The 20,762-nt window shown below is 48.4% G+C and overlaps 7 protein-coding genes across 7 annotated transcripts; 4 read left to right on the top strand and 3 right to left on the bottom strand.

Moving 5' to 3' along the window:
* Positions 1 to 179: 179 nt before the first annotated feature.
* N7487_001133 (uncharacterized protein) lies at positions 180 to 1,838 on the bottom strand (the record flags this gene model as incomplete). The annotated part of the gene is made up of 1 exon (XM_056868881.1): positions 180 to 1,838. One exon carries the CDS (start codon positions 1,836 to 1,838, stop codon positions 180 to 182), a length of 1,659 nt encoding a protein of 552 aa, XP_056733665.1.
* A 957-nt stretch (positions 1,839 to 2,795) lies between these two features.
* On the top strand, positions 2,796 to 4,582 carry N7487_001132 (cytochrome P450; the record flags this gene model as incomplete). Its single annotated transcript, XM_056868880.1, has 6 exons — positions 2,796 to 3,083; positions 3,137 to 3,502; positions 3,559 to 3,773; positions 3,829 to 4,285; positions 4,351 to 4,440; positions 4,490 to 4,582. The coding sequence occupies 6 exons, from the start codon at positions 2,796 to 2,798 to the stop codon at positions 4,580 to 4,582; spliced, it is 1,509 nt and encodes a 502-aa protein (XP_056733664.1).
* Positions 4,583 to 5,089: 507 nt separating this feature from the next.
* N7487_001131 (class I SAM-dependent methyltransferase) lies at positions 5,090 to 6,127 on the bottom strand (the record flags this gene model as incomplete). Its single annotated transcript, XM_056868879.1, has 4 exons — positions 5,090 to 5,599; positions 5,672 to 5,818; positions 5,889 to 5,909; positions 5,969 to 6,127. The coding sequence occupies 4 exons, from the start codon at positions 6,125 to 6,127 to the stop codon at positions 5,090 to 5,092; spliced, it is 837 nt and encodes a 278-aa protein (XP_056733663.1).
* Positions 6,128 to 7,274: 1,147 nt separating this feature from the next.
* On the top strand, positions 7,275 to 14,533 carry N7487_001130 (uncharacterized protein; the record flags this gene model as incomplete). Its single annotated transcript, XM_056868878.1, has 2 exons — positions 7,275 to 7,571; positions 7,631 to 14,533. 2 exons carry the CDS (start codon positions 7,275 to 7,277, stop codon positions 14,531 to 14,533), a joined length of 7,200 nt encoding a protein of 2,399 aa, XP_056733662.1.
* Positions 14,534 to 14,976: 443 nt separating this feature from the next.
* On the top strand, positions 14,977 to 15,960 carry N7487_001129 (oxidoreductase, short-chain dehydrogenase/reductase family; the record flags this gene model as incomplete). Its single annotated transcript, XM_056868877.1, has 4 exons — positions 14,977 to 15,194; positions 15,258 to 15,458; positions 15,517 to 15,668; positions 15,752 to 15,960. 4 exons carry the CDS (start codon positions 14,977 to 14,979, stop codon positions 15,958 to 15,960), a joined length of 780 nt encoding a protein of 259 aa, XP_056733661.1.
* A 137-nt stretch (positions 15,961 to 16,097) lies between these two features.
* On the bottom strand, positions 16,098 to 17,915 carry N7487_001128 (Zn(II)2Cys6 transcription factor; the record flags this gene model as incomplete). The annotated part of the gene is made up of 6 exons (XM_056868876.1): positions 16,098 to 16,145; positions 16,198 to 16,834; positions 16,893 to 17,026; positions 17,096 to 17,403; positions 17,461 to 17,856; positions 17,903 to 17,915. 6 exons carry the CDS (start codon positions 17,913 to 17,915, stop codon positions 16,098 to 16,100), a joined length of 1,536 nt encoding a protein of 511 aa, XP_056733660.1.
* A 913-nt stretch (positions 17,916 to 18,828) lies between these two features.
* Positions 18,829 to 20,664, top strand: N7487_001127 (uncharacterized protein; the record flags this gene model as incomplete). Its single annotated transcript, XM_056868875.1, has 1 exon — positions 18,829 to 20,664. One exon carries the CDS (start codon positions 18,829 to 18,831, stop codon positions 20,662 to 20,664), a length of 1,836 nt encoding a protein of 611 aa, XP_056733659.1.
* Positions 20,665 to 20,762: the final 98 nt, after the last annotated feature.

The following is a 20,762-nucleotide window of genomic DNA, read 5'->3' as shown; positions in this document are numbered from 1 at the left end:
ATTCTTCCCATAGCTTGTATTCATTTCTTCCCCCTACCATTGTGAGCGCAGTTTGAGCTAGACCAATACATTGTGCATTGTTTCCCTCCCCTGGTTTCCAACAACCACAAGGAGGGTCAATGATAGGAGTATAAGCTCCGTTGTATTCCGCTTTATTTCTTCAATTCGGCCAAGGATGGTCATTCTGGAGCTTGGTATGAATACTGCAAATTGACAGGTTCATCCAAATCATGGTCGTTGCTAAATTCTTGAACCTGCTTGCAAAACTCGTCGACTATACACTGGGCCTCCTGTTCGTTGAGAGTATGATTCGACACCGTCATCACCACGGATAGTTCGGTTTCAAAAGGAAAGATAGCGATATTCGCTGTCTCTGAAGGCCGATTGGGAACATAATAAAGGGATCCTTTGCAGGCAGTTCCCTCTAGCCAAGTTGTTGGGTTGAAGTCGTAATTCTGGAATCGCACAATACTGCCATATTTCGTATCTGATGCCCACGTGGTGCATCGCTTGACGATATGCTCAAACTCCACATTCTCATATGCTCTCGTATCGAGGTATAGTCGCTGTACTTTGCGCAGAAGATCGAGTTTAGTGATGGAAGTTCCAGTCAGACGCACGCGCACTGGGATAATGTTCGTGCAGGGTCCGATAATGTGGCTCTCATTGGGGATGCCTAGAGCACGACCATTGGTAACTTGGCCGAAGACAACATCATGTACCTGGTTCTCTTCCGAGGTCCTTTTTCGGCGGAAGGAATGCATGAGGGTCATTGCCCACGCTGTTTTGATCACCGTTCCCATGGAAATGTTTGTTGGAAGGGAAGACAAAGGTTCTTTTGGTATAGTCTTTGTAATTTTGACTGTATACGGCTCCTGCATTTTGATGCCGATTTCTGATCTGGCAGATTCTTTTGGGAGTAGGAGCAGAGCCCCCGCATCCATTTTTGTCATTTGCGAGCCCTCCAAGACTCGCATCCAGATTTTGAATGCGTCGTCGGTGTGTGTGGCCCACGCAGCGGAAGCATGCTGAAAGTACTGCGTGGTAGGCGATAGCGGAAGGTTGTTGTAAGCTGCCGACAGATCGTTGGTTATGCTGGCTAGCGAGAAACCGTCCCACTGAGCATGCGCAAATCGCAACACAAGAAATGCTCTTGAATCCTTTAGTGTCACAATCTGCACCTGGAATGGAGGCTTTCCATCCACAGGGGGCTCTACTGCGTCCCGGGTATCTTCGTCACAATGCCGGTCCAATGATTCAACTTGATTGTTTTCCTGGAACTGGATTCGAACCGATGGATGTACAATCTGGACCACGGTCTTTCCATTGTCACCATCCTGCTTAGCAAACGCAGTTCTCAGGCTGTCGTGTCTTTGCACCAACAATTCGCAAGAGTGGAAAAGCCGATTCCTGTCGATACTGGCAGGCAAAGAAATCCTGAAGTACCGGTAGTGCATTCCGGATAGACTCCATCGCTGAAAGCCTGTGGTAGGAAGGACAGCAAGGTTGCACTTAGAAGACTCTTCTTGTGTGGGCTGTCGGCATAGAGTATTTGGATTGATTGTCTGTAGAGGCGTCTTTGGCTCCTTAGGCTGATTGCGCGTGCCGTTCGTGGCAGGTCTTTTTCCTGATATTCTGACCAGATCCGCCATTTCCGGATAGTCGAAAATATCGTCAACGGTGAGAAACAGATTTTCGTCTTTGCATAGTTTTGTGAGCTTCAAGGCGGATATAGAATCGCCTCCGATGCCGAAAAAGTTGCTGTTATCCCGAATAGAGCCTATCTCAAGGCCCACGACCTTAGCTATAAGGCTATACAGTCTATCACGCGTTTCCATCACTTCAGAATAAGGCGATATACTCCAAATTTGACAGACAGAGAAGGAAAGAGTGTTAATGGGAGGTAGAATGAACTAGGTATGCGGAATACTGTAGCCATCCTAATTAACTGTGGCTAGAGGGAATTTCTAACCTGCTTATCTATTCACTTGGGAAAATCATAATCGCATTAGTTTACTACAAATCATTATGCAAGAGATCGATCGAAAAAGGCCATTGACTTCCATGCTTTTGTTAATTTCAAATAAATGTATTATTGGCCAGTGCCCCCGCCCTCTAGAATGTAGATCTGCGAGATCCCTTGCTGACAACAGAGTAAAATAAACATAGTTACAGACCGCCAGGGAGCATAGATATCTGATCTCCAAGCAGCGTCTGACCATATCAGAGTTGGTAAAAATGACTCGGTACGAGCCACCGAGCCAGCCCAAAGTGATAAGTACCGGCACTAGTATAAAGGTAAACCAGTGCCCCTTACATCATACATTATTCAGCTAAGCCACTCGCGTAGACTATATATAATGTACGCCCAGGGGCCAAAAATATGCGGGCGAGGACGACACCGCTCCTCCGATCTTGTCGAGTGGGTCTCAGTGTATTAGGCTTGGCACTGAAGCAGGACTTCGGTTGTCGGGCCTCCATACATGCTGCTATGCTCCTATGAGCATGGTTATGTATATTCATGTATTCACGAAAGATCTCAAATGCCAATGCATTACGACTACAGTAGGCAAGGGTTACTTATCGACATGGTGACCTGCATCTGCCATCCACTTGTTTCCACACACTATAGGGTCTCTCAATGCCTAGTTGCAAAGAGACATTGATCGAGCACAAACTAGCGTAGTATTGGAATACTAATCTCTAGCCCTGAGGAAGCAGACCTTAGCCATCATAAGTTTCATATCGCCCTCTATAGTAGACTTCGACATATATCGGACTTGGATGCTCACAAAATGTCCTACTTCAGCCTCATTTCCACCATTGCATTGTCGTCAGTACTTTTTATCATCTATCGCATTATATGCACTTATTTCTCCTTGGCTACACTACCTGGTCCGTTTTGGTCGAGAATAACGAATCTACCACGCGTGGCATGGGTCAAGTCCGGCCACGCCCATGTATTTCATCAACGTTTGCACGATGTTCACGGTCGCGTGGTCAGGCTTGGGCCCAACACTGTATCAGTGTCAGATCCAGATGCTATACCCACTATTTATCCTACCCGTGAAGGGTTTCCCAAGGTGAGAACTCTTCAAACGGCAGATTGCACCCTCCAGACAATTAATCCTTATAGAGTGACTTTTACCGCGTCCAGAGGCCCTATACCCGGAAGGATGGTGAAGTAGCGGCAATATTTAATACGCAGGATGAAGACTTACACAGAAGGCTGAGGAAGCCAGTAGCATACCTCTACTCTATGACAAACGTTGTAACCTTGGAGCCCTTCGTGGATCAAGCGCTCTGTGTTATGTTTGACCAGTTGGATCGAAGATATGCTACCTCGGAAGGTGTCTGTGACCTTGGAAACTGGCTGCAGTATTTTGCCTATGATGTAATGGGTACCCTGACATTCTCGAAGCGATATAGCTTTTTGGAAGAGGGCAGAGACGTCAATGGAATCCTGATGGCGGTTGAGAAATTCATGAACCTTTCTTCAGTGGTGAGAGAAGTGAGGTTATATGCTTCTCGCAATCCAGCACTAACATTCAATTATAGATGGGTCAAGTGCCGTGGTTGGACCGGCTGCTATATAAGAACCCTGTTTCTGCATTCTTCCAAAACACAGCGGGATCTAAAATACTTACCATGGTGAATCAATATATCAAGGAGAAGCAGGAACAAAAACCAACGATCAGAAATGAGAGCTGTAAGCTTGATATGCTGTCACACTTTCTGCACATCCAAGAAACCAACCCTAACATCCCCTCGAAGTATGCATTTATCTCCATCTCCAGTGATCAGGATTTAACTAACTCTGGGAATCAGCGCGTCCAAAGCATGGACCTTTGCAAATGTGAAAGCCGGCTCGGATTCTACAGCAAGTGTCATGCAGACCATGCTTTATCAGCTATTGAGACACCCCGACTCCATGAATCGATTGCTGAAAGAATTATACCAAACCACTGTTGAGAATAGCACTTCTGATGACATGCCTCTTCCAGCATGGAAGAGTATACGTAATCTTGATTATCTCGACGCCTGCTTCATGGAAGCTCTTCGTCTGCACCCCCCTTTTTGCTTGCCACTCGAAAGAGTTGTCCAGCGCGGTGGGATTATGATATCGGGCCACTATCTTCCCCAAGGGACGGTGGTTGGCATCAATCCCTATGTTTCCAATCGAAACCCCTCTTTATTTGGCAAGGATGTTTCCGAATGGCGTCCAGAGCGGTGGATTGAGCTAGATCCCGCACAAAGACAAAGAATGGAGCGTGGTGTTCTGAGTGTAGGTCCATGGCTCCCGCAATACTCCGTTGTGCATTTTCTTTGGCTCACACTGCTGTCTTATAGTTCGGAGCGGGTCGTCGATCGTGTTTGGGAAAAAACATTGCAATTCTTGAAGCCAAGAAAACCATCGCAGCTTTGTTTCTTCGCTATGAGGTGATTATGAAGTATCCGTTTGTTTTTACTCCATGCTGACTGATAAAAGATGAGGCTTGTTGATCCAAAACAACACCGAACCGAGAATGCGTGGTTTTTTAGACAATGGGGGATTATTGTCACAATCAAGAAGCGGAAATAGGTCTTGGGCATTGTACAGCGTTAGTTTACTTTGCTCTATCCACCATGGCTGTTGCCATTCCGTTCAAACGGGTATTTAATCTACACAGGAGTAGAATGTTACAGCAAGTGAGACCTTAGTATGCACTATCCAACGACTCCAGGGCGGCGATATTAGCCGTGCACTCACGGGCTCAAAGGAACTTTTGTTCCAATGAAAAAAAGAACTTTCACATCACGCACAATAACATCAATTTTAATAGTAATTCATGGATAACACGATATATTTATTAATTTCAAAAGTGGGCTATATAATTTAAGCAATAAAATACCAAGTATCTATGTAGCAGAAAAAGGAATCTGAAGAAACACCCTGTGAAGGACTCTATACTGTCACTTGACTATATAACTAAAGCCGAAAAGGTGACTTAGTGCAACTCGACTACAATATTGATAGTATAAAGGCCAGACCAGTTTAATTGCAATCAGTTTATTGAGTGTGTGGCCCGCATTTCGCTACCCCTTTCTGTCATTCTAGAGTCACGGTGAAGTACATCATATATGCTCCCAGTTGTGGATGATCTTTCAAGTCCTGATCGGGTTGTTCCCAAGTTTCCACCCGCAGTCTCATGCCGGTTTCTTTCTGAACTACCTCCCAAAGCAAATTCCAACTTTCAAGGTCGTGATGGAAAGACTGGGTCGTGCGTTCCTCCGGCAAGGGTGGCGTCTTTCGCTTGACATATGCGGCATTCCGTCCCACGATTATTGACCCTGGTTGAGGCGTAAGGATCTGGAGCGCATGCTTGGCAATCGTGATCTGCTGGTTCCAGCTGAAGATATGGAAGAATAACGATGCAAATATAATATCGATTTTCCCAGTGAGTTCCGCGACCACCTCTGAATTATTGTCCAGCAGGTTCGATGCGAAAAATTGGGACTTCAGGCTCGAGCGATCCTGAAATAGCTCGAATCCTAGGTTGATGAAATCGAGGCGGAGATCTACGCCGTACAGGTTCTCAGAGGGTCCACCATGATATACCTATACCCCCGAGGTCACGTTTTTAGTGCCTTGGTATAACACGCAAAAAGGGGAGCTGAACGGGTATCTTACCACTTGACGAAGTTCTTGTCCAAAGGCGCAGCCCATGTCCAATAACTTCTGGCCCTCCTTGACCCGTTGCACAATGGCATTGAAGCAGGGTAGCGTGGAAATTGCTGGTTCCAGGAACATGAACTTCGCAACGCACGGATATGGGTACTGTAGCAGTATGGCGTGGTTAGATCAAAGATTCTTGACTATCTGTCGACAGTATAGTAAAGCAACATACCACGGCGAAAGCCCGATCCCTCTGAGAAATATGAGTACTTAGTCAAAGACACCGAAACCTTTGAACTGTGCTTCACTTACCACATCCTTCACATGTGCCAGAACCTTTTCCGGCTCAATATTGCTGTATCCCTCCAAAAGCGCTCGTATCGGCACATTAGCCTTCGAAAGGGCTTCGAACTGAGCCACATTCAGGTCATATCCAGGTGAAAGTGCGTGTTTCAATTCTTCCACCTGCATCTCGTGTATATCTTCTAGATGTTTGTTGGCTCAATCTGGAGATAACCTATGTGATACGGGGCTATTCAATCAAATTGATTATGAGCCTTCGTAAAATTTTTCCGGGGATTATGATTGCATTATAACAATCTCCTGTAACATACTACTAGAAGGCAGCACCAAGTCTGGGGCTGAGGTAAATAGCGAGAACTTCTGGAATCAGCAATCGGCGGTGAAGATGCCGATCAGTCATACAGCGCACCACAGGTGCAATACGATGCAAGCATGGACAGGATCCCTTTTGGCGATATGTCATATGCTAGGAGAAGGCAGTCTTGAATTGAGGCAAAAGCAACCTTGGGATGCTCAGGTGCGCCACAACTAGATTTATTCTGCCCAATAATGCTGCACGAGGAAAGGTTGGCCACCGCTCTCCGCATGTTTCACTTATAAGGTTGGAACTATGTAAGTGGAGCCCTGGAGGACTTAGCAATGAGATCTATTTCATGGTATGCGCTCCACCCTTGTTCATGCTGCGGAGGGTCTTGATTTCCGAACCGGTGAGTGCTCATAGATCGTACCTAGTGACGTGGTACCTAGGTAGTGGTCAGAGACTGCTGTAAGGGATCAGCAACTCGCGAATGCCATGCCTACTCAGCGATCAGGTCCCCATTCAGATCCAAATATCGTGCATGCGATCGGGATCGTCATGCCGCTGAGTACCATGCCCCGTATTTCGAACGGCAATATGCTGAATTGAACCAAACCAGGACGGTAATGGCGCCCATTTTTGTGCGTATAACTTACGCACATTGGCAGTTGTATTTATAACATGCAATCGTCCGAATATTTTCATATCATACCTAGGTAGCCTAGATATAGGTATATAGGCCTCGCCGCCTTGAGTCGTACATTGGCCTACAAGGAAGCCTAACAAGGCCCGCCGACATCGGGTCTCATTCATTTTTTTTTATCAATTCGTTTGATAAGCATAATGGACAGCCATCGCCTCGTTTCATGCCTTCTTCCACCACTTGTGTCGACCTCCAAGGCGCATGATCAGGAATCGACAAAGCCACATGGGTCGGTCACCATCGACGACCGAGAAGGATGCCGCAGACTGCAAAATCAACTTTCGGATGTAGGGGGAGTAGGGGTTGTGCAAGTCATGAAAGCTGCATGGGCCCTGGTACTGCGATCATATACCAGTCAGGACCAAGTCTGTTTTAGGGTCGCAAATGAAACGGCAATTGGCAGCTCGACAGATGTCGGTGGGATGTGTTACGCTCATATTGCCGCGTCAACTACCGGACGACTTCTTTTACGCCATGTCATGGAGTTCTATGAAAGTGCTTCATGTGGCTCTTCGGGTGAAAATCAAGATAATCATCGTCGATTAGTCAACACGGCCGTCTATGAAGACCGTTCCGATGACCGGCTGGAAAGCATCGACCTCCTTCACAACGTGAGTCGTCCTGTAATTAGACGTGTATCGTATTGCTAACAGAGATCTGGATTTGTTAGTCTGATGTTCAGGTGCGAATCCGTTATGATATAGAGAATGTAGTCGAGTCAACTGTGATTGAATACAAATGCAATACTCTGTCCGGTGAGCAAGCAAAGGCCATTGCAGGCACACTGCGTCATACCATATCGGAGATCATTCACAACCTCGACACGCCTGTTATAGAGCTTACATTATGCAGCCGGGCGGATACCGATCAAATGATTGACTGGAATGCATCTCTTGGAACCGACAGCTCGTGGAACCCGGAATGCGTTCACGACATCATTTTGCGTCGGGGTCGAGACAGTCTTGATCAGGCCGTGTCCGCGTGGGACGGCGAGTTGACCTATGGCGAGCTCGTAGAACAGTCCACTCATCTCACTGCCCAACTCATAGCTATGGGCATCGGCCCAGAAACCTTCATCCCGTTGTGCTTTGAGAAGTCCAAGATGGTAGTGGTAGCACTCCTCGGGGTCATCCAAGCTGGTGCTGCTTTTGTCTTACTGGATCCTTCTCATCCTATCGATCGACTGAAGAAAATTTGCAAGTCGGTGTCTGCTCCGTTGGTGGTATCCTCACTCAGCTGTGCCGCTCTGTCTCATCAACTGGCTGAGCAGACTTTGTGTCTCGACAAGGAACCCCCAACCACCTCTGAGCTACCTCCCTTATCGGTATCTCGATGTACGCCGAGAAATCCAATATACGCAGTATTCACGTCTGGTAGCACTGGGGAACCCAAGGGCCTAGTCATGGAGCACGGGGCGTTTTGTACCTCCACGAAGCGATCGGCCACAGCCCTCCGATTAGGTCCGGATATGCGTCGGCTGCAGTTTTCCTCCCATTCATTTACCATGTGCAATCGAGAACTCCTCACAACTTTGCTGGTTGGGGGATGCATATGCATTCCATCCGAACCGGAACGGATTGGCGACCTTGCCGGGTTCATCAACCGTCATCGCGTCAACTATGCCCATCTGACCCCTGCCTTAGCCGAGCTCCTCTCCCCTGATTCTGTCCCGACTCTGCGCGTTCTATCTGTGGGAGGCGATAGAATTGGCAGGTCGCAGCTGAAGAACTGGGTAAATAGGGTTGAGCTGATATATGGATACGGTGCCAGCGAGACTGCCGGGCCGGCTGCTGTGGTCTCTGTTCAGAGCTCAGACTGGGACCCTCATATTATCGGTCATTCCCATGATTCGGCTCTTTGGGTGGCCGATCCAGATAATTCTGACCGCTTGGTTCCCATCGGGGCAGTCGGGGAGCTGCTCATCCAGGGCCCTGGATTAGCCCGACACTATTTGAACGATGAGTTGCGTACCAAACGGCAGTTCTTAGGCCGTGTGGAATGGCAACCCCAGCCTTCACAAAGTCGGCTATATCGCACTGGGGACTTGGTTCGTTATAATATGGATAGGTCCATCTACTACATTGGCCGCAGAGACAGCCAAATCAAAGTTAATGGTCAGCTGATCGTTCTGGCTGACATTGAGGAACACATCAAAAGCTGCCCGAACCTGGGAGTTAAGGATGTCACAGTCGTAGCTCTCTCCTCTGGAGATAGAGACGATGTTCAGAGACATAGGAAACTCGCAGCCTTTGTGGGAAAAGCATCACCCCAAGGTATAGGGGAAACTGAGCCCGAAATCCTCCCGGACAGTGTGTCAAGCCCCTGGGCTGACAAGTTGGAGACATACCTGACAACTGTCCTACCTCGGTTCATGATCCCCGCACATTTCGTGTTCATGAATAGGCTGCCATTGACAAAGTCTGGCAAGGTAGACCGGGTGCAGCTGATGAAAACACCACTGAACCTACCAAAAGACTTCGATCAAGCCAGCCCAGAACCGTGTATGACATCTGAGGAGAAGGCACTGCAAACTATATGGGCAGAAACCCTTAACACTCAACCCCCTGGGCGACATGACGATTTTTTCAGAATCGGGGGAGATTCTTTGCAGGCCATTATGACTGTTTCCATGCTGAAGGAGGCAGGTTTAACACTCACTGTCAGCGATATTTTCAAGCATAGAACACTGGCGGCAATCGCGTCGGCCATTACTAAAGAAGCCTCGGGCCACATATGCGCCCCGCCGCTACCATTTGCTCTCTTGCCTACGGATGGAAACCTTCAAAAGGCCGTGGCTTCTGAGTTGGAAGTTGATCCAAATATGATAGAAGACATCTATCCATGCACGCCAATGCAAGAAGGGCTGATGGCCTTGTCGACGAAAAGCCCCGGCGCCTATATCGCCCAACTCCGTTGGAGGCTGTCAGAGAGCATAGATATGGCCAGGTTCAGGAATTCATGGATGGCTGTTTGGGACTCAAATCCAAATCTGCGGACACGTATTGCGCGACTGGACCAAAGTATGTTCCAAGTGGTTATGCGGCATGAAATTCCATGGGAAGTCCTTGAAGATGAGGGTCAGCTTCCTGTAGTCAACGTCGACCATGGTCCACTTGTGCGATTCGCAATCACATCAGGTTTACAATCGTTCTTTCGCATCGCTATTCACCATTCAATCTTCGATGCGTGGTCACTCAACCTTCTCCTTGAGCAGGTGGAGCAGGCGTACCGTGGGAACCATATTACATTGCATCCGTTCAGCCTATTTGTCCAGCATATCCATGCCCGTGCTCCTTCATCGTCTGATCAGTTTTGGCGAGCCGAGTTCGCAGGATTCAGCGGTTGTTCTTTCCCTGAAAATCGTGAACCTGTGGCTACACCCTCCGAGGTTGTAAGCACTATGACGCACTCCGTTGACGTGAAAACATCGCCAGGTGCCGAATCCACCAGGGCATCAGCACTTCGGCTAGCCTGGGCTATGGTCATATCACAAGAGGTCGGTTCCAAGGATGTGATATTCGGGACAGTCGTCACGGGGCGTAGTGCTTCTATGCAAGGAATTGACAGAGTTTCTGGCCCTGTTCTCGCCACGGTGCCAGTTCGCATCAAATTAAATTCTTCTGACTCCGTCCAGAAGGCACTATGCGGTGTTCAGGAGCAATTGACCCGAATGATTGACCATGAACAGACTGGGTTGCAGAATATCCGCCAGGCTGGATCCGAAGCTGCTGCAGCCTGTAACCTGCAAAATCTGTTGATCATCCAAGATCGCCAAAGGAAGTCCGCCATGCGGTCAGGCCTCTTCAGTGATTTGATCACCACTGAGGCGGATTATCTCCTGCCATTTGCAAGCTATCCGTTACAGCTCATATGTGAGCTAGAGAAAGATGGCCTCACTATGAAGGTATCCTTCAGCTCCCAGTTTATTTCAGAGGCAGATACTCGGCGGATCCTGCATCAGCTGGGACATATATATGTCCAGCTCCTGCTCGATCAACACCAGACAATCGGTGGTGTCAATGTCGTTCCACCTTGGGATCTTGAAAAATTGCAGAATTGGAATAGTAATGTTCCAATTGCTTCTCATGCCTCTATACACAGCCTCATTGGAGCCCGCTGCCGTGCACAACCGAGTTCCTTGGCTGTTTATAGTCATGATGTTCAACTAACATATGGAGATCTCAGTATGCATGCAGATCGGTTGGCGAGCTCTCTTATTCTGAAAGGCGTTCAAAGAGGAGACATAGTGCCGCTGCTTTTTGAAAAAAGCCCATGGGCAACAGTAGCCATGCTGGGGGTTCTTCGGGCAGGGGCGGCCTTCCTAATGCTACCCTCGTCATACCCAACCCAGCGTTTGAAACACCTCGTGTCTGCGGTAGATGCGCGGATCATTGTGTCGTCAGTGGCTTGTGCAGAGGTCAGCCATGGCATGCATGCGAATGTCTTCATATTTTCTAGTAGCCATACAGAAGGCCTATCAAACGCACCTCCAATGCCACATGTTGAACAAAGCTCCCCTGCTTTCGTGCTATTCACTTCAGGCTCGACTGGGGAACCCAAAGGAATCGTGACCTCTCACGGTGCTATAAGTACTGCGGCAGAGAACATATGTTGTTCTCTCCGGTTGACGCCGAGATCCCGTGTTCTGCAACTCTCCTCATACGCGTTCGACGTTAGCATCAATGAAACCCTACTATCCCTTGCTGTCGGTGCTTGCATTTGTGTTCCCACTGAGCATGAGAGAGAGAATGACCCAAGCAAGGCGGCAAGAGATATGCAGGCAAACTGGCTTTTCACCACTCCGTCCATGCTGCGGTTGCTGAGTCCAACAGACGCTCCAACTTTGAGAACGATAGTTTTGGGAGGCGAGCCACTTCCACGAAATTTGGTCTGTGCATGGGAATCGTACGTGGAAATCATTCAAGTGTACGGTCCCGCTGAGTGTACTCTCGTCCCAACTGTTCGACTTGATGTCCGATCGGATTCAGATCCGAGAGACATCGGACCTTCCACTGGAACCGCTACGTGGATAGTAGACCCCAACAACCATGATCGCTTACTCCCAATTGGTGTGACAGGCGAGCTTTTACTAGAGGGACCGACCATGGCACTAGGGTATCTCAAAAATCCGGAACAAACTGCTGCCACCTTTATCAAAAGTCCCTGCTGGCTGACTCGCCTGCGGACGCCGTCGCAGCCAGGACCAGTATATAAAACCGGTGACCTAGTGCGCTATGCCCCGGACGGCAGCATAATCTTTCTGGGGCGCAAAGATCTCCAGGTAAAATTCCATGGGATCCGAATAGAGCCCGGCGAGTTAGAGCACCAGATTACAACCCTATCAAAATCTGTCAGCGAGGCCATTATCGAGGTAATCCGGCCTCAAAGCCAGACGAACGGAGACCGTCTGGTAGCGTTTGTACGTCCCTGTTCCGGGATAGATTGGGGATCGAGCAATCTCCAACAGTGTTCATTTATTGAATCGCCATCAAGTCGGTTCTTTGACGATATAACCGTCCTGCACTCTCACCTGAGTCGCTCCCTTCCTCGCCATATGCTCCCCTCGCTATACGTGCCTCTAGTCACGATGCCGCATACCCCGAGTGGTAAAGTGAACCGCCGGCTTTTACGAGAGGAGGTATCGTCATGGACTCAAGATCGAGTTCTGACATACAGCAGCGAAAAGCAACATGCAGGGTCCTTCGTCTCGCCAACGACGAACTGTGGCCGCATTCTTCGCAGACTAGTTGCCAACGTGCTCGGCCTTGAGCCGGAGAGCGTTAACATGGCTAGTGATTTCTTCGACATTGGCGGAGACTCCATTACCGCCACTTTATTATCTACCGCAGCCAGGAGAGAAGGCCTTATTGCCACTGTTCAAGATATCTTAAAACACCGAATCCTGTCGGAAATCCCGATCAAGACTAACCTCCCTCCTCTGGAGCAAGCACATCCCCATAGAGTGCGCAGGCATCCTACTCACGAAATGGCCGTTATCCGGGCTGAAAGGCTCCGTGATCTTGTGGCCGACGTACTCAACATCAAGAACAGCGAAGTTAACGTCGAGAGTAACTTCTTCGCGCTTGGAGGGAGCGCCTCTACTGGTCGTCAGCTACTGGTTCTGGCGAGCGAGCAGGGGATCCATCTTACTGACGAGATTATACGCGACCATCCCATCGTATCCTATATCGCCACAATGGCAAGTGAGGATGCTGCCAACGGTGTTGGTCCAGGATTAGGCGCCTATTGGTCCCCTCACCTCGGCCGACTATCTGAGCAGCTTTCAGGTGATGACCTGAAAAATATCGACGAAGTACTTCCCATCACAGAATTTCAGAGATTCAGCTTCCAGTTCATGCGGTATCGCTATTTTAGAATTCAGCTAAATCAGGGATTCGACCATGGCCGCCTGCTGCGTGCCTGTCAGAGCTTAGTGAATCATCACTCAATCCTCCGGACAGGTTTTGCAATCGACAATGGCGGTGGACTGCAATTCACATTCCGTTCCTGGGATGTACAATTCCACAAGTACAGTGTGGATGACCTCGAGGAGCACTGCAGGAAGGACTGCACAGTTGCTGAGCCACCTTATTGCGGAAAGCCTCCTCTTCAGATCCAGTTGGTGGCACTTCCAAATACGAATGTTTTTCTGGTGTTTCGGCTGGCGCACGCCCTGTGGGATATCCACTCACTAAAAATCATTGCGGAAGATCTTTCTGATCTATACAACGGCGGGCTGTTGCTGCCCACCACCCCATTCTCCGAATATGTACGCGCTGCGAGGGATCTGCGCAGTGAGGCTGCCTACAGCACCTGGAGATCGATACTTGACGGGTCCCATGTCACACATCTTACAGGCCAATCGTTATCTGTGCCGATGGATGTCTCGCCACAGGAGACGGAATATCTCGTCGACGCTCGGAAGGTGATCCCTATGATCTCCGTCCCTCACCATGTCACTCTCTCGACGCTCCTTAAGACAGCATGGGCTGTGACGCTTCGCTATCTCTTTCCTTCCCAGCCACATGACTCAACCGAGAAGTCATGTCTCCAGGACGTTGTCTTTGGTCAGGTCGTTCTCGCAAGAAGCCATGGACTTCCGCATGAGGACCGAATTGTAGGTCCATGTCTGAGCACCATTCCTGTGCGCGCCCACTTCGACCGAGTCACTTCAAAGTTGGCTTTGCTGCAGCAGGTTCAAGAGCAGTTAATCAGCACGATGCCGTTCGCAACGCTAGGCTTCGACGACATTGTCCGGAATTGCACTCCCTGGCCATCATCCACCACCCTTCCCAGCTATGTACGCATCCAAAATTACGATTCTCAATCCACCTGTTCGCTTGATGGGTTCCAGTGCGATTGCAGCCACAGTGGTCTTCCCAACAAGCCCACCCAATCGGCCAATATTCATATTCGGCCAACCACCACCGATTTGCATGTCGGTATCACGGTATCCAGTCATGTTTTAGGCCCCAAACAGTCGCAGTATGTAGTTGAATGCTTCTGCAAGGTCATTCAGGCTTTTGACAGTGCTTGCATTCAAGAGCTCCCAGATGTTGGCCCTCCATGCTGAGAGCTTACTCGATAAATAACCAGGCAGTATCAGATCGGCAGTATAACTGACCAACAACAAATTGTTAAAAAAAACCTGTCTTTTCCATGAGTAGTATATTCCAGGAGTATTAAGAACGTGGAAAATTGGATAGACCAGTCAATCGCAACGAAAGTATTTTAAGAGATGATTTATACCAAATTAGATATACTGCCTTTAATAATAAGGATATACTTGAAACTTTCTTTATCTTATTAGTAGAGAGCATAGTATTTCGATATAAAAGCGGCGGCGGCACAAATAGGAAAGCCCCGCTCACCACGGAATATCCGGTACGTATAGGTGCATATAAACATGCGGTGTGAGAGCCCGACAGTTAATTCGGGTTCTAATCATCGCTCACCAACTCAAGTCCAATACTCTTTTCCTCGAATAAACCCAGGTTGATCAGATCCTATCTCAAGATGGCATTCCCATACAAGCACGTTTTGCTCGTTGGAGCTACATCTGGGATCGGTAGAGCGATGGCTGATCGTCTGATTCAGGCTGGCATCAAAGTAACTGTGGTGGGACGACGGAAGCAGCGTCTCGAAGAGTTCGTTGAAAAGCACGGCGATGAAAAAGCTTCCGCGATCAATTACGATGTCAGCGACATTAACGGGGCTCCCCAATTCGCTGCAAAGTCAGTTGGCGAACATTTCGAGAGATGAATTTTGGGGGTTTCTAACTTGAAATTGAAAAAAAGCGCAACCGGTCAATATCCAGACATCGACTGCATCTTCCTCAATCCGGGCACCCAACGGAAATACGATTTGACCGACCCCAAGGATGGGGACTTGAGTGATTTTAGAGCAGAAATGGACGTCAATTTCATCAGCTACGTTTCTCTGACTCAGGCGTTCACTCCATTCTTGTTGTCCAAGTCGACCCCAACAAGCATTATATTGTTAGTACACAATCTCCGGAATCATCGTTTTGATAGGACTTCTAATCTGTTTGTACAGTACATCATCGCTTCTGGCTTTGGTGCCTGCGCCAAGAATCCCCGCCTACTCAGCCGCTAAAGCTGCTATGAACGCCTTTTTGTACTGCCTGCGAGACCAGCTGAGGGAATCAAATGTCAAAGTGATTGACTTGGCTCCACCCCTTGTGTCTAGTAAGTGGATATCTCAGTTCAATCAAATCCCCAAAGGTGGAACGGGGAATGAAGAGTATCATACTGATCATTATCTTGCGTAGCCGAACTACACGATTATATGGGCATTGAGAAAGGACGCAGTATGGGGATGCCAGTTGAGGAGTATGCCGAGCATGCCTATCAAGTATCGGAAACGGGAAGCGATGAGGTTCTGGGTGGGGGCGTAGGACCCACGGAGATCTTTCAGGATCTCAATGACAAGCGTCGCCAGGTCTTCGATGAGTTGGTCCCAATGCTTCGTGACGTGTGACGTAGATTGACAGCTGTGTCTTCATGCTGTTGCTATCACTCACTGGCAGCCATTTGAACGTTCGATAGTCAATCCAAATCAATAATTTCGTCTCCGAAAGGAATCACGATGTTAAATGTTGAAAATTAGAGGATGGATTATATAATAAGATAGTCATGCTGTTGCTGCGATCCCGAGTCGCGAGCCTACAAAAGTCAGCTAAGATCAAGTAATTATCCCATAAAGAGGCTAACTCACAAACCGCCACCATGGAATATTGCTGTTGTCATGTTTCGCCTGTCTGCCTCGACCATCCCAAACGGATTTGAGCAAGGAAATCGACACATGGTTACCCACACCACCATGAGCCCGAATATGGTCGAATCGCAGAAGGACATAATGCCGAGCGTACGGGGACAAAGCATCAGCCCCAGCCATAAAGAGTGGCATGACCACCAACTCGATCAGACGACACTCGGCTGGGATTTCCGCTAGCGAGTCCAAGATGGCGGTCACCGAATTTTGTATCATTGGTGCTTCAGCGGGTTGGGTCTCATCCAACAGGCGAGATGTATGTAGTATGCATGCGTGACGGAATGCCTCGGCAACTGCAGGCCAGCGGGGATCATCGTTTGGATATCTGTCGGTTTTTAAACGCCATGAGTAGAGCTCATACCGGTAGGCGTTGAGGAGTCGCTCGTATTCTGGAGTTTCTATCTTGCCCATCGCATGAGCTTTCGCATGCTCTATGACGTTGCCCATTATCAGGAACATATCACGCGGACAGCCATTGACCCGCTCGAATTTCAAGTCGCTTAAAGTGGCTACAGCTTCACGAAGCTCGGGGGAGAAGCATAGTCGTTGTGGATCTGCGAGAGAACGGATGATGTCCAGCCTAATAGGATACGCGTCAGCACTGGAGTCTAACGTAAAGACGATAAGAGTCCACTTGCCATGCGAGATTTCCCAAGAAAAATATTGTTCTTTTATCCTCTCTGGACAGGGTATCACACAAGCGCAGCTGGTTGCAAATCGATAGGGCACCTGTAATATGAACTCCGTGGGTGGAGATGCCGGATTCGAAAATCTTCATTCAGATTCAGCCATCAGTTCTTGTGTCAGGATCAAGCATCAAGATGCAAGGTTGGCAACCCACATCCTGGAGTAACAGTATCTGAATAGTAACAAAAATTCCATCGCGTTCATTTTCATCCAGCTCGCCAGATATCCCGTTTCGTAGAGTTTCTCCAAGCCAGCGTATAGCTCTGACTCGATATTCAACGGCCAGAGTTTCTCGTAAATATTCATCTTCCTTGTTTATTCCCATGTGGCATGCAGTAAGACCTAGAACTGCATACAGCAGACCTATTTGCTCGTATGCTAGTGGCAGAACATAAACTTGATATGGGTTGTCCGCGCCGGCAGCTGGAAGTGCGATTTGATGTGGACATATGACCTGGTCATCTGAATATCTAGCAGTCAGTCAAGGGCTGTTTGACACCAATAATAAAGTAAACACACAATGTGTCAATAACTGTTCCGTCCGTTCTAGCATTAATAAATCATCCAACTCGGCGACTCGCCCTTCTGGCTGTGGCCAGAAATGGTCGAGACTTGGCAGTGGTTCAATACTCCGATCTACGTGCGAGGCCAAACCATCTCGCTGCTGTTGATCAAACTCTTCATGGTTGGAATGTAGATGATCGGTTTCGCTGCCCGGTTGAGTTGGAACGGAATCATTACGGTTCACAGCAGGGACCGCCCTATTCTTCCACTTCCCCCGGGTTGCTAGCCCTGCAAAACGGAACTTGTCCGGATATCCTTTGCACTCAAGGCCTTTGCTGATGCATCTTTGGCAAACGGGTTTTGTCCGGTCGCATTTGCGACACTTTTCACGGCATGTTATACAAGCCGGGCCTGGTGATCGTCAGAGCTGCATCTTCCCGGTGTATGTTGCACAAACCTCCCGGGGGCATATCTTGTCTCGCACGGTGACAAGGATGTTGAAAAAGTGTATTTTCTGGCTCAGTTGACCTACAATGACGGAGGAGAAAGGAGATTGTGTCAATGGCAAAACGAAGGCCGGGGATAAAGACACGTGACAACTTCTGTCCTTACTTGGTGAATATCAATTTTCTTTTCCTTAAATGGCTGGAGATGGCATTTAACAAATTGATATAATTTTTTCCACTCCAATTCTCCTATCTAATGAGACAGTAGGGTGGTTGTGGCCTTGTTTATCAGGCCTCCAAGAAATGGTATCCCCGTCGTGGGCCAACCTCGCCACAACAAATATCAGCTTTCATCCTTGCCTCATAGAGACCTATACATATCATCGAACCTTTCTTGGAACTTCGTGATTCCACTGTAAGTACATTTTCCGTACGCGCTGTGATTGACTAGCGTGGGCGGCAAGACCCTGCTTAGGTGGGCTTATTGGGTCTCGGGAGAGTGCACGACCAATGGAGGGACGGAGACCTGAGGTGCCCGTTATTAGCCGCCATATTTCGAACTGTGCTAGCATATAGAAATATTAGTGTCGTTTCATCATATGCACCTAACGACACCGAAGACTATCTTTAGGATGCTCTACTCTCAACAAGTGAGTCTCAATCGTCTCGAGCTCCTGTTTCTTGGGAAAACTACAATTTAATTTGAGACACCAAGAGGCTCCGGTGCTTAAGAATCAGCCACGCAGATCCGAGACTGTTGTGTATGGTAGACCCATGCCTTATAAAGCTCCTGGCGCCTTGCCTGACACGCTGATTCCCAGTTGGCCTGACTCTAAATACCCAATGCATCTCCGTCTTGCGGGAATCTAAGCGCTCTTTCTTCTTTTACTATTATAATACAACTTAATATACCTCTATCTGAGGTTCTCCTTGGATCATGCGACGAAACAGACACACCAATGAGCCCAAACATTTATTTGTGTCATCGAAAAGCACTGAAGACCATGACAAACTACCACCATCCAACTCCTGGGTCGAGCATCTTCTATTTGTCCTCCTCATTATACCTCTGACGTTAAGCATTCTTCTGGTATACAGTGATGCCTCCAGCTGGCATCTTCCAGATAACCTATACGTATTTGTGAACACGAATCGAACATCAGTCCAGACAGCAGTCCAGATTTTCGGTGCTATCCTGGCAGCCATTGAGGTCTTCGCACTCTGTCGCCTGATCAACTTGACAACTCGCATTCGATTTACAAAAAGTCCAGTGTCCCTGAACGTGCTTGAGTTCTGGTCAGCACTCTCAACTCCCACGAACAACTTCTCTCTGCCTTTCTGGATGATTGTCATCACAGTCCTTTTCGGAAATCTGTCTGCTATCATATCAGCACTATGGACTGGTGCATTGACACCGGCAGATGCTATCGGCACCCAAAACTCTTCCCTTCTTGTCCCGGATTGGTCCAATATAAGCTTGATCAAAGAATACCCCGCCCAGATCGACAAGACGGGGTTGTCAATTCGTGAGACAAAGGGTTACTTCACCTACTCAGTGGGCTTAGCCTTACTAGGTTCACTTCTATCATCCATGAACTCCGCCTCCCCAATCAACGGCGGCGTTCGCAATCACCCCAAATTAGACAATACCCGATACAATTATCACGGCCGGTCTTACGGGGTTGGTGCAAGTGCCGGCCTCTCCGACGATAACCTCGTCGCCATACCGCACGCGAGGAACTACACCTTCAACGAAATCGGCCTCGACGCCTCCGTTGACTGCATGTACAATACAAGCTCGATGTTTGTAATCCAAGTCCTCCCCCAAACCACTCTCTACGCGGCTCGAGGACTTCTTCCCGACAGCAACCTTAGCTCGCCCGAATACTCGGTCTACATTGGTCGAGGCGACGACGCAATAGTTGCGGTGGGGGTATCGGCAAATCCCACCGAGTACAGTGCAAAGCGGTACATGGCCATCGCCTCAGGGAATTACTACAAGAATTTGAATCAGGTGCAGTGTGCCGTCACATTCACTCCGGCAATATTCAATGTCTCGGTCGATATTCAAGAACGGAACATCAGCGTCAGCAAAATAAATGCGTCTGAATCAGCAGTGGGCCTGGTCCATGATATCGATCCCCATCACAACATAACCCACATTGTAATGCGACAACTCGAACTCATCGCCAATGATCTGACCAGTTACTATCGCTCAACGCTTGGCGACGCCTTCAATGGTAGCATTAGTGATTACCGCACTTCCGTCGCTGGTAGGAATCTCTCGGAAACACAGATTGTGATGAAGGGAATGGAGAATGCAGTTACCTCCTTGGTCGATGATATGCTGGTTGCATATGCCTCGGCGCAATTGGTGGTCAGTGAATTCCAGAAATCCACACCCGTAGTGGTCCAGGTCGCTGCTCTCCGCGTCGGATCGCGGGAGTATGTCATTACCAGTGCGGTGATTACGGGGTTGATTGTACTTCTGGTTATTGGAGAGGGGATTCGAATGCGATGGTGGAAGGGTCTTCCATATTTTGATTATCAGGATAACCGAGCATTGGTTCTCGGTGCATCTAGGGGTGGAAAGGGCATTGCGGAGTATGTTGAGCAGGTGAAATGTAAGGATCTTGGTAGAGTTCCGGTGATTTGGAGGAAGAGCGAGGAATCATGGCATCATGGGGAAATTGTTTTCCAACCTATGCTAGATGACCCGGAAGATGATATCGGGAATACAGGATCAGAAAGGACTTCAGTTGCTTGGATATGAGGCTGCAATGGGGAAGTATAACATAACAGTTGACGATAATAGTGTGGTGTGGTGTATATAGCGAGTTGACTTGACATAAAAAGAATATTAGAGAGGGA

The sequence above is a fragment of the Penicillium crustosum genome (genome assembly GCF_028827405.1).
Source record: "Penicillium crustosum strain IBT 35664 chromosome Unknown utg000001l_segment0_segment0, whole genome shotgun sequence".
Taxonomy (NCBI): Eukaryota; Fungi; Ascomycota; class Eurotiomycetes; order Eurotiales; family Aspergillaceae; genus Penicillium; species Penicillium crustosum.
The sequence above is the reverse complement of the archived record's forward strand: the minus strand, read 5'-3'. Positions and strand labels throughout refer to the sequence as shown.